Source organism: Equus quagga, chromosome 11 (genome assembly GCF_021613505.1).
Source record: "Equus quagga isolate Etosha38 chromosome 11, UCLA_HA_Equagga_1.0, whole genome shotgun sequence".
In the NCBI taxonomy this organism is placed as follows: Eukaryota; Metazoa; Chordata; class Mammalia; order Perissodactyla; family Equidae; genus Equus; species Equus quagga.
The window spans coordinates 85,103,748-85,116,403 of NC_060277.1; the positions used below are offsets into that span (position 1 = coordinate 85,103,748).

At 45.5% G+C, this 12,656-nt stretch overlaps 1 protein-coding gene across 11 annotated transcripts in view; it reads right to left on the reverse strand.

Moving 5' to 3' along the window:
* MSI2 (musashi RNA binding protein 2) overlaps nucleotides 1-2,948 on the reverse strand; it is a 388,026-nt gene extending 385,078 nt beyond the window's left edge. For 5 of the 11 annotated variants that reach the window (XR_006890528.1, XM_046674794.1, XM_046674792.1 and 2 more), the window contains exons 1-4: nucleotides 2,689-2,947; nucleotides 2,354-2,394; nucleotides 1,936-2,017; nucleotides 1,131-1,215 (exon numbers count right to left, since the gene is read on the reverse strand). Coding sequence is in view for 10 of the 11 variants with exons in the window: in XM_046674794.1 (XP_046530750.1) it covers nucleotides 1,131-1,215; nucleotides 1,936-2,017; nucleotides 2,354-2,394; nucleotides 2,689-2,750 (270 nt within the window). In the remaining variant the exon portion in view is untranslated. Of the gene's footprint in view, nucleotides 1-1,130; nucleotides 1,216-1,935; nucleotides 2,018-2,353; nucleotides 2,395-2,688 lie in introns of all 11 variants that reach the window. The other 6 variants (XM_046674791.1, XM_046674790.1, XM_046674789.1 and 3 more) reach the window with 4 other exon arrangements.
* Between the last annotated feature and the right edge of the window lie 9,708 nt (nucleotides 2,949-12,656).

Consider the following 12,656-nt stretch of genomic DNA (forward strand, 5'->3'; position numbering starts at 1 on the left):
CCCCAGAGGTGGCCAGGTTTCTCTTTTCTTTTCTTCTCTTCCACTCAATGTTAAAGCCAAAAGGGACGTGGAAGATCACCTCGTCCCACTCCTTCAGTTTACAGAAGAGGAAACCGAGGCCCAGGGGAGAGAACAACTTGCCCAGGTTTGTACCAGGCAGCTGGGACTAGAACCTGACCCCGTGCCTGTCCCATTACCCCACAGAACGAAGTCCCAAGCAGCCCAGCCCTGCATCCCAGTGTCACCTCAGGGCCCCCGATTGAGGGACTCTACAAAAACCGAGGGGAAATTCTAGTAAGCATAAAGGGAAGGGAGCAGAGGCAGGAAGCCAACACAGGGGTCTAAATAAAACATTGCAAACTCCCCCCCCACACCTCATTAAACATATTATTATATACTAACACTCTTGTGACCTCTACCCAGAGACTTTTCTCCCCTCAAGACTGGACTTTAAAACCTTCTGACGCTATAAAAGCACCCACACTCAACAGAAAGGATCTGAGAAAGAAAAGGAAAAACAAATCACTCGGAAACCCAAGGCCTTATCAGCCTTAGATTTCAGGCCATCTGGAGTCACCCACTGGATGCCCAGCCTGGCTCTGGGATGTCTCCTTCCCCTTTCAAACAGCATTCCAAATCCCAAGCTCCCCAAGAGGGACCTGTTGCCTGGACCTGCGATGAGCGCCCCCTCGCCTCCCTCCCGCCCCCTGTCCCCCTCGGCCGGCGGGGAAGCAGGCTGTGCCTCCTATAAGCCAATTCCCACAGCCAAGGTCGGTAACGCATGCTGTGCTCGTCTGACAAAGAAAAGTTGCATTTACTCTGTGGTGGAAACTCTCTGAGTTTCTCTGCATGGTCCCTTAGCCCGGAAGATAGCCTCCCCCCAAGCCGACCCCTCCCCCCAAGCCCACGCTTGGCAGCATCTGGAGCCGCCGAGGTGGGACAGGCTCTAAAAAGAAACCCCGAACCCGAGCGTCGCAGCAAACTTTAGCGCCAACCCTCAAGCTCTGCTGAAAAGTACCCGGTTCTCAGCACAGAAGCAAAAGAAGACACTGTCCCTTTAAATAGGGCTGTCAGTGCCCAGATCGCTCCTGAAAAGGGGCGAACAACAACAACAACGAAAAGCGACCTACCGTCTTGGAATCTAACTCATGGTGAGGCTGACCTAATACTTTATCTACACTTGCTGGGTCTGCGAACGTGACGAAACCGAAGCCTCTGAAATGAGACAAAGAGGGAGAAAAACAAACAAGAAAATGTGACACCATTGAAAGCAACACGGAGTGCGCCCTAATGCAGAACGGAGAGCAAAAGTTGCCCCCACGCCCCCTCAGCCCCCACCGCCCTCCCCCAATTCCCCTCCTGCCCAGAGCCCTCCGCCTCGCCAGAAAACACATCAAGGTTAATGGGGGAAGTGGAACGGGGGCAGGGCGGGTGGAGGTAACTTGGAAAATGCTGGTGTCTCCACTCTTTCGCCACCTCAGTTTCCTCTCCTCCTCCTCCCCTTCCCTTTCTTAACGCTTTGTTTTATTTCGAAGGAAACCTGGCACTTAGAAGAGATTCATCCAGCTTCCTAAGAGGGGCTTAAAGAGTTTGGGGAGCTGGGAGTGTGGGGGAAGCAGACATGAAAAAAACAACTACAGTAGAAAAACAGTGGAAAGTGAATGAAGCTGAATGTCATTTCAATCAGGAGAAAAAGAAGCGACGGGAAAATGACTTAAAGCGGAGAGATGGGCATCTCTGTATCCAGAGTTCAGCCCCAGTTGACAATAACCTTTGGGGTGATGGGGGCGGGGGGTGGAATAGAGCGACGTTCGAAACCAGCCACATGCCTGAGCCCCATTCTAAATCCGCTTAGCTACTTCCGAAGACACCTCCAAAAATAACACTTAAACTTTCTTCTAAAATAAAGACAAAATCCAGAAGGGGATGGTTTACCTGGAGCGTTTCGTAGTGGGATCTCTCATGACCATACATTCTCTAATTTCTCCGAATTTGCTAAAATAGTCTCTAAGGCTATCTGTAGAGAGAGAAAGAGAGAGATGGGGGGGAGGGGGAGGGAGAAGGTGTGGAGAAAAAAAAAAAAGCAATGCAAATTTTGATCAAGGACAAAAACCAAAAGTAGTTTTCTGTTGTTATTCTGTTTTGTTTTTGCATTTTTTGCACACGCGGGGGAAATTCGGCAACAGAGGTCGCGTAGAGGGCTCAGAAAGGATTTGCTATTTAAAAAAATAACCTTGCACAGGAGAAGTGGGGAGCCAATGGCGGGGGGGGGGGGCTCCTACACCGGGATAACAAAGAGCAATAAAGAAGCCAAGAAGGGGGGGACCCAGGCGTCCCCCCCTCCCTCCCTTACCTGGTGAGGTCTGCCAGCTCAGTCCACCGATAAACATTTTACTAGAGGGAGAAAACATAACAGAAGTGAGCACCGATGTCAGATCGGCCATTTTGACGTGTAACTTACAAAAGCTAAAAGGAAAGCGGGGGGGAGCGAGCGAGCGAGAGCCGGGAGGTGGGGTGGGGGAGAAGGTGACGGCGAAATGGAATCCAAAGGTGTGTAACTTCCACGGGGGGGGCGCACGGGAGGGGCGGGGGGGGCGCGGGAGATGCCCGGCTCCGCGCACCGCCGTCCCCGCCGCTGCAAGGAGAGCGAGCCCGAGGCGGCGCGGTGGGCAGCGGCTGGAAACTTACCCGGGGTCGTGCTGGGAGTCGTTGGCGCTGCCCGAGGTGCCTTGGCTCCCATTTGCCTCCATATCTGAGCCCCCCCGCCCCCCCACCCCCAAAAAACCGAGCCCCACAGCGATCCGAGCGGAGCGGCGGCCGGCTCCGAGCCCCGAGATCTCCCGCTCCCTCCTCCCCCTCCTCCTCCCCCCCGCCCGGGCTCCTCCGAATCTCTCTGCGAGCGGCGGAGCCGGGGCAGCGGCGAGAGCCGTCACACGTGGGCTCGGCTTAGCTCAGCCCCGCTGCTCGCACACCCCCCCCCCCCCCCCCCCCCCGGCCCATCCCCACCTCTCCCCCTCCTCCTCCCCACCCCCATCTCCTCCTCCTCCTCCCCCTCCTCCCCGGCGCACGTGGGGCGGAGTTCTAGAACGTCGTGTAACCAATGCCGGTGACGTCACGCACCCCGGTGCGGCCCCCTCCTGCCCGCGCGCGTACACTCGGCCCCCCGCGGCCGGACCCACGGGGGCGGCGCGCGAACCCCGCGGCCAGAGGGGGCCCCGCCTCCGGGCGGGCCGGGAGCCGGGCGAGGGGGAGCGCACCCCGACTTCCCTGGATCACATGGGCGGCGGGGGGCGGGTGGATCGAGGGAGGGGGAGGCGCGGGCAGCTCGCCGCCGCTCCTCGCTCGGTCAGGGGAGAAGACGCCCCCCACCCGCTCTAGCCCGGCCTCTCCATTCAAGTTCGCCGGCCCCGGCTGCCGAGATCCGCGGATGGCACCAGCCGCCCGCCCGGCTCTGCGCCCTTTTTCCAGCCACCGCGCAGAAATTTAGGTCAAGGACGTCGGGATCAAACCCAAACCCAGGCGCTCCTCGGGCTGCCTCCGAGACCCCCCCAGGATCGGGGGGCTTCAGGATTGCGGAGACCCTCTCGCACAAACACCAGCCACAAGTTTTATTTTCCCTTCGCGCTAGAAGTTCTGTCTGGCTCTCGCTCCACACCGGCACGTCTTGCGCCGCTCCCCGCCCTTCCCCGGCAGAGGTACGAATCCGTGCCCGGGAAAGGTTATTTTGGAACTTTGAGAAACTGACTCGATTCCAGTGGTGAGAAAGTGCCGAAGAAGGGGTTTCCGCGTTAATCGTACGGCGTTTAAAAAATATAATAAAATGAGTTTATAGGGGTCAAGGTCAAATAATTGGGGTTCAGAGCAAATTTTTGTATATTGCGAGAAATAGTTTTGGAGCGTCTCTGGGATGGCTTGGGAAGGGTGGTTATTTCAGGAATCCCCTCTCCAACCCGTTCGTTATATATTTTTATTAATTTTATGCCGAGATAGCAAAATGCATGGGATTTAAATAGCCGAGACCCCCGACATCTGGAGAGGTGAGTGAGGGTAGCGGACTGCTTCAGACACACTCAGCCCCGCCACCTTAGGAGCAGTGTGGTACAGCACAGGTCCTGGCACACAATAGGTGCTTAATAAATGCTGGTTTCAGCGCTTCAGGCACTGAAAACTCCAAAAGACGGTGTTTGTAGCTTCCCAGAGGCATGGCACACTTCTCCAGCAGATTCCAGGCTGGCCAGATTCAGGCTGGATTCAATTTGTGGGGTATTTAAAGCAATAAGGATACAATTATCCTTATTGTTTTAAATTATTACAATAAATTGTGTTAATATGGCATGAGGGGCAACATAAAGTTGTGGTCCATCAAATACTCAGATTAATGTTAAGCATGAATTGATGCCTAATTAACACTTTTCCATTAATTTTCATAGGATTAGGGCACAATGGAATACACTCAACACCAAACCTGTACCAAATCCACTGTGGGTCTTGGAAAAGTGGAATATTTGGAAAATCCCAACACCAGCCACAGCCTTGGGTGACCAGACTTAATCTCCCTGTCTCCTAATTTGGGCTAATTCTTCCCTGAGAGGATTGATGGGGTGAGGGGAGGAATAGAAGTGAACTGCAAACCTATATGGGGCATGCTTATTATCAGTCATTACTTCGTGTGATTTTTAGGAGGCACTTTAAATCTCTGAACCACCAACCCAAGCGTTTTCCATCACTCCAAGCTGCTTCCCAAATCATCTGGGGTCTCCTGTGTTGAAGAGCCCGTTGTTATTACGGTAATTGTTTATTGTGTTTATTCTCAATAACAAAATGCAGACAACAGAGCTAATTGGATTGTGTTTGGGATTTTTACACTATAACTACAGACCGTTACAGGTAGAAAGGCCTTTGCTGATCCAACCTCATTTTACATCAGTACCCTGGAGGACCCAGGCTCCCCACCCGCGCCAGTCAGTTCCTAAGAGGGGCTCTGGCCCTCAGTCCCGTGCCCTTTGGCTTTGCTGCATGCATATTTCTTCTGTCCTTCACAAGGTGAGAGTGGGGTGCCCTTGTTCCCTGTGGCAGACCTACACAAGCTGACACTGAACTGAACTGAACCCTGACAGGGGCTAGCGCTGCCAGTACAAGGTCGGTGACAGAGAGAGCTAGATCTTAAAGCTCCATCACCACATTGTTTTACTTATTTATTTTTAATTTATACGTAGGAACATTTACTCTTCTTGGGCTATGATTCTATGAGTTTTGACAAATGCATAGAGTCAAGTAACCACCACCATAACCAGGGTGCAAAAGAGTCTCATTGTCCCTAACAGTTCGCTCTTTGCTGCCCGTTTGCACTGTTATTTGTGACAGTTTATTATTATTATGCATTTCTTCTCCAGCTCACACACTTAATGTAGCCCCTGGGTCAGGAGAATTCCAGCAGCACCGTGTCAGTCCTCCACCCTCTTTTTTTTTTTCCTTAAAGATTGGCACCTGGGCTAACAACTGTTGCCAATCTTTTTTTTTTTTTTTTTTCTGCTTTATCTCCCCAAATCCCGCCTGTACACAGTTGTATATCTTAGTTGCAGGTCCTTTCTAGTTGTGGGATGTGGGACGCCACCTCAACGTGGCCTGATGAGCGGTGCCATGTCCGTGCCCAGGATCCGAACCCTGGGCCGCCGCAGCGGAGCGCGCAAACTTAACTACTCGGCCACGGAGCCGGCCCCCCTCCACCCTCTTAAAGTCTCCACAGCCCGTGACACTGTTGGACACTCCCATCTTGCCATTCATTTTCCCCTTGGCATCCTTGATGCCCACATCCTAGTTTTCCTCTTAACTCTCCAACCTTTTTTTTTTTTTTTTTTTTTGTCTCTTTGCCCTGACTCCTCCTCTGCCTTTCCTTTCCATACTGGTATTCATTCTCTCCTGCAGCTGCACATGCTCCCTGGATGAGCTCTCCGGAAGGATAGGTTTAAATACCACCTACATGTTGATGCCACTCAAATTGAAGTCTCCAGCCTGACTGCCCCGGAGCTCCAGGCTCTGGATAATTTCTTATTCAATATCTCCACCTACCCTTCCTGGAGGACTCCCGACTCAACATGTCCAACACCACAGGCATGCTTTTTTCCCCTAAATCTGAACTTCTTTTAAGCTCCCCTCTACCGGTGAACAGAACCCCAGGCATCCTAGAGACAAAGGTGCCCCCTCTCCAGGTTGACACCTTCCCATGTGCCATTCATCATAAAGGTCTGTGGGGTTCACTTTCTAAATATCTCTCAAATTCATCCTTCCTGCTACTGCATCCCACATCTCCCTCTTGAGCTCCTGCAATAGCATCTTAAACATTCCTCCCACACCCATGCTAACTCCATGTGTTTGGAAAGCTTTCCCTGACCTCTGTGACCAGGTCTGATCCCCCTTGGTATGCAGTGTTATCCTGCCAGAATGTCCTCTGCGTACCTTACCCTGTGTCGTCATTGGCTTTATTGCTCATCTCCTCCACTAAGCCATAAGCTCCCGTCCATTTCCGCTCTCCATGTATTAGCACAGTGCCTATTGGTATGTGATTGACGCTCAGTGAATATTTGTTGAACGAACGAAAGGATGAATGAATGAGTGAAGGTCAACATCTAATTTCATTGTAGGATTTTTTTATCCATGTCCATAAGTCAAATTGACTGCAATTTTCCCTTCTTGTATTGCCTTTGTCCTTTATACTGGCCTCATAAAATGAACTGGTAAATGTTCCTTCTTTTTCCATTTTCTGGAACAGTGTGTATAAAATTGGAATTATGTGTTCCTTGAATGTTGGGTAGAGCTTGCCAGTAAAGTGGCTGGGTCTGGGATAAACATTTCCTAGGTTGATTTTTAACTACTGATTCCATTTTTTGTTTGTTTGTTTGTGGGTTTTTTTGAGTGTCCAGGAAGGAATTTATTTATTTTTTTTTTTTCGGATGTGATTCCATTTTTTTAATGGCTATGGATCTCTTTAGGTTTTATATTCTTCTTGAATCTATTCTTACACATTATATTTTTCAAGGAAATTATCCATACCATCTAGGTTTTCAAATTTATTAACAAAATGCTCTTCATAGTTTTTCTCTTCGTGTATTTTAATCTCTGCTGCATCTCAGTAAAGTCTGTTTTTTTATTCCAAGTATTATTGTGTGTGTATCTTCTCTTTTCTGGATCAGTGGTGGCAGAGATCTCCTCTGTTTTAACCGTGTTTCTTTCTACTTTCTACCAGTGTTTTCAAAGAATCAGTTTTTAGTCTGATTAACACTATTTCTCACTGTTTCATTAATTTTTGCTTTTATATCTTATTATATATTATATTCTTATATGCAAGAATATATATAATACATAAGTATATCATATGTAAGGATATAATATGTATTGCGTATTATTGATATATACCTTATGTTATTTTCTTCCTTCTGTCTCTTTGGGTTTACTTGTTGCCTTTTATAAAATTTCTTGAATTGATGGCTTAAGTAATCACTTTTCAGTCTTCTGTTTTCTGATTTTAACATTTGAGTGTAAGCATTTCACTCTGGGTACCACTCCAACTACATTCCACAGGATATATAGACTTTTTATCATCCCAGGCAAAGAATATTTAGATTTCAAGTATGATTTCTTCTTTGGTTCAATACACATATATTTTTATATTTCTAAACATAATAATTTTAATTTGATTTTTTGGTTATTTATGTCTAGTTTAACTGAATTAGGGTCAGAAAAGGTGGTCTGTATGAAGCTCTTTGTTATTTGTTGAAAGTTGCTTTGGTAAATGGTCAATTTTTATAAATATTCCATGTGATTTTGAAAAGAATATCTGTGACTTGATTGTTAAATGTAGCATTCCACATGGGTCTATTAAATCAAGCTTATTAATTATGTTATCCAGATTTTCTGTAATATTTTGTCCACCTGATCTATCACTTTTTATAATGATATATTAAAATCTCTTTATATGACTGAATTTGCCAATTTCTCCTGTAAATCTCTCAAATTTTGCTCTCTATATTTTAAAAGTATGTGATAAGGTACATCAAGAAGGGCTGTTAAAATCTCCTACTATGACTGTGCACTTTTCTATTTTTTATGTTTTATTTCTCTTACTCTTTGCTTTATGTATTTTGAAGTTATTAGCTGCATACAAGCTTACATTTGTTATGTTTTCCTAATGAATTATTTCTTCAATATATACACAGATTATCTTTAACCCCAGACATCTTTAGACTTTTTGCTTTAAAGTCTACTTTGCCTGCAATAAATACAACTACTCCAACTTCTAGTTAGCATTTGCTTGCATGTCGTTCTTCATCCTTTTACTTGCAACCTTTCTGTGTCTTTAGGTTTTAGGTGAGTCTCTTCTAAACAGCATATAGCTGGATCTTGTTCATTTATTTATTTGATTGGCCAGTAAGTTTAGTCCATTTACATTTAATGTGATTGCTGACATCTATAATGAAACTTAGGGTCACAAATATATAATAACCACAATCTCAGGTATACATACCGTCACCATTAGGTATATTCATGGCCTTATTTTATTTTTTGATAATATGAACACCTGTAAACCTACTATTCAACTAGAGAACTAAAATAGTAATAATGACTTACAACTACCTACGTGCTCCTCCCCTTCCTGTACCCCCATTTGAAGTAACCACAAATCTCAAACTTATATTATTCTTTTGCTTTTTAAAAAGTTTTATCAAATTTTTATCACATACTTACCTTAAAATTTTATGAAAAATTTCTAAGGTTTACATTTTTTACTTAACATGTTATTATTATTATTATTAACTTTTTTGAGGAAGATTAGCCCTGAGCTAACTACTGCCAATCCTCCTCTTTTTGCTGAGGAAGACTGGCCCTGAGCTAACATCCGTGCCCATCTTCCTCTACTTGATACGTGGGATGCCTACCACAGCATGGCTTTTGCCAAGCGGTGCCGTGTCCTCACCCGGGATCCAAACCGGCGAAGCCAGGCCGCTGAGAAGCAGAACATGCAAACTTAACTGCTGCGCCACCGGGCCAGCCCCTCAACATGGTATTATTAAGATTCAACTAGTTTGCTGCATCTGGCTGTAGTTCATTATTTTTCATAGCTATATAATATTCCATGGTGTGACCATGACACAGTTTAGTTTGTCCATTCTCTTGTCATAGGCCTTTGAGTTACTCCAATTTGAGTTGTTTTTGAGTTGTTCCAATTTTTTGCTGTTAGGGAGCAGTGCTGTAATGAACATTCTTGTCTTCTGGTGTAAGGGAGCAAGAATTTCTCTTTGGAGTGATTACTGGTTATAAGGTATGTGAATGTAACACTTGACAAGATAATGCTAAACCGTTTTCTGAAGTGCTGTTCCAATTTGTACTCCCAGTCACAATGTATGAGAGCCTACTGATCTACTGATTTCTGACGTTTTGGAATTTATGTCTTTAGTCTCATTTTGCACCTTTTATTTATTCTACTTTCTCTGAATTTTTTGTTCCCTTCCTTTCTTCTCTTCTATGGAATTGATCAAGAATTCTTTGTTTCTCTTTCCTCTTTACCTCATTTAGAAGTTGTAAGTTCTATTTCTCTTCTTAATGACTGCAATTTTTAAGCATACACTTGACCCATCTCCCCTAAAACTGTACAATAAGCTAAGAATGATTCCATTTCAATTGCATCCTCCCTCCTCCGTGTTATGGTTGCGTGTTATTTTAGATCCATCTGGTGTTTGTACCCGTAAATTTAATCACCATTGTCATTTAGATCCACACAGTCATTGTTTAGATTTGCCCATGTCTACTAATTTGTTTACCTTTGTTTCTAGCATACTCTTCCTTTTTTCTAGGTACCAGCCCTTTTCCTTGAAACATATCCTTTAGTGGTTTTCTCAGGGAGGTTATGTGAGTGACATGCTTTCTCTATCAATGTGAAATTGTCTTAGTTTAGTCTCATCCTTGACTGACGATTTCTCTGGGTGTAGAATTCTAGATGGAAAGTTATTTTACCCTCAGCCCTTTTTTTAGCTATGTCAAGTCTTCTTGTTTCTCTATTTATTGTTGAGACATTTGCTTTCACCCTAAATGTCACTCCTTTGTAGATAATCTGTCTTTTCTTTCTGGTTTTAAGATTTTTCTCTTTGTCTCTGGCTTCCTGCATTCTCACCACACTGTGTGCAGGCATGAATTTCTTTTTATTTACCTGGTTCAAGAGTCATTGTACATCCCAAATCTCAGGATTCATGTATTTTTATCAAATCTGGAGAACTCTCAGCCACCGCCTATGTGCATCCTGTCTGCCTTGCGTTCTGTCCACACTCTCCTTCTGGTACTCGCGTAAATGTATAACGCACCTTCTCCTTCTAGGCAACGCACTCCGAACCTTTCTCTCAGACTCTCCTTCACCTTGTCACTCTGTGCTGCTTCCTGGGCCGTTTCCTCAGGTCCATTTGCAGGTTTCTTCTTCAGCTATGGCTAATCTGCCATGGAACTCATCCACCAAGCTTTTCACATGCCATTTCTAGAAGTTCTATGTAGTTCCCTTTCAGATCTACCTTTTTTTATAGTGTTATATTATTTTCTCACGGTTTCAAGTGTTCTTTTATGTCTTTAACAAATTTAAGCTTACTCATAGTCTGTCTGGTAGTGCCCTCATCTGAGGTTCTTGAGACATTTGTGTCTACCACATCTTGGTTATGGTGGGCTGTGTCCACGTAGGTTTTGTAGTTTGGTGTTGGGTCTCTATTTTTATCTTTATTTTTCAGCTTTGGAGTTCCTGGACTATACAAGTAGGGTAAATTCCAGCCCCCAATTTACCTGAAGGCTGGGCTGTAGTCCCAAATTCTCAGTGAAGACTTTTTTCTCCACTCTCAACTCATGCCAAGACAGTCACATTTTCTTGTCTCCCTGTGCCATTGGGGAGATCTTTTTTCCGGTGCATTATTTCTATAATGATTCACCCTTTTGAAGATTCCAGCTTTTTGTGGGGGTCTCAGTTCCGTCTCCCCATTTTGAACAGGCCTACACACCGTCTCCTTTCCCTTTTGATGCTCAGACTTTGGGCTTTCAAGGCCAGCAAACCTGCCCGAGACCGGCTCTGCTCCTGCTGACTTGCTCACCATGTTACCAGTCAACTCCCTCTTGCTTCTGGCACTGGGGGCCTGTCCTTATTGTCCCGTAAGCTCATTTCAGTGGGTGTTTATTGCTTTTTGACCAGTATTCATAGATGGTTTATAGTGGGAGGATTTCAAGTTATTTAGTGTGCCATATTGCCAGAAATAGAACTCACTTCCATTTAATTTTTAGTATCTTCCATTTCAAATTTTTAATATCTTCCATTTCAAATGCATTTTTTTTCTTCGAGTACCATGGCATCAAAGATTTCCAAATAATCGTTTTTTCTGAATAATCTGTTATGGGTGAGGCAGCATTGGAATTACCGCAAATGAGGCAAACATAAGTCAATGCAGCTATACACTATGGTCACCTGGGAACTTTGAAAGTTGCTGCTGCTCCGTTCCACTCATGAGAGTCTGATTTAATTGATCTGAGGGACAGCCTGGGCAGTGATCTTTTTAAAACTTGCCAAGTGATTCTAATGTGTGACCAAGACTGAACAGAGTTATTTTAAAACATATTGATGAAAACAAACAAACCGTAATAATCTCTGGGCTCCACCCCAGAATGTTGGATTTATTTTGCCTGGGGAGGGCCTCAGGCATCATATTTTTAAAAATTCGCCTGATGATTGTAGTGAGGGTTGAGAACCAATGATTTACCTGGCTGCATCCAGTCAGAAGGGAGGAGTTCAAATAACGGTAGAGCTGGAAGCATGAGAATCTAGTCCAACAGTTCCTACTGTCTGTGTAACAGTCCATCAGACACCCAGGGACCTTTTTAATTATACAAGTTCCTGGAGATTGTGATCACGTAGGTTTAAGGTAAGGCCAGCGGACTGTGATGGGCAACCAAGTTTGGAACCCGCTCAGCTGGCACATCTTGTTTTACAAAGGAGGAAGCCTTCCCTGAGAGAAGTAGTTTTTTCTCAAGGTCACGGAGCTGATTCAGAGGAAAGCTGACTTCTACCTTCCCGTCTAGTGTCCATTTCATCCATATCCAAACGTGCAGGCTCCTACTGCTTTTAGAAGATCTTGGCCATTTTAAAGAGGCAGATTTGGGATCTGTGTGCAGTGATTTGAGGAAGGTGGGGTTTTCTGTTTCGCTTTGTGGGGAGCTGGCACAGCAGAGGGGAAATAAAGGCCTGCAGCCCGGCAAGTAGGGTCTTACTAGTAGCTCAGTGACCTTGAGCTGATAAGCCACCATCGAGTCTCAAATACCCCATCTGTAAATAGGGGGTCATGGTGGTTTTAAAATACGTCCACAAATTCTTTAGTACTCCTCTAAGGGGTGGAGCCTAATTCCCCTCCCCCTGAGTAGGGGGCGTACTTAGTAACTGGCTTCTAATGAACAGAATGTGGAGGAAATGATGGTGGGTGAATTCTGAGGCTAGGTCATAAAAGGCATCATGGCTTCCACCTTGCTCTCTCTCTTGGATCACTGGATCTGGGGAAAGCCAGCTGCTATATTGTGAAGATGCTCAAGTAGCCCAGTGGAGAGGCCCATGTGGAGAATTGGGGTTTCCTTTCAACAACCCAAAC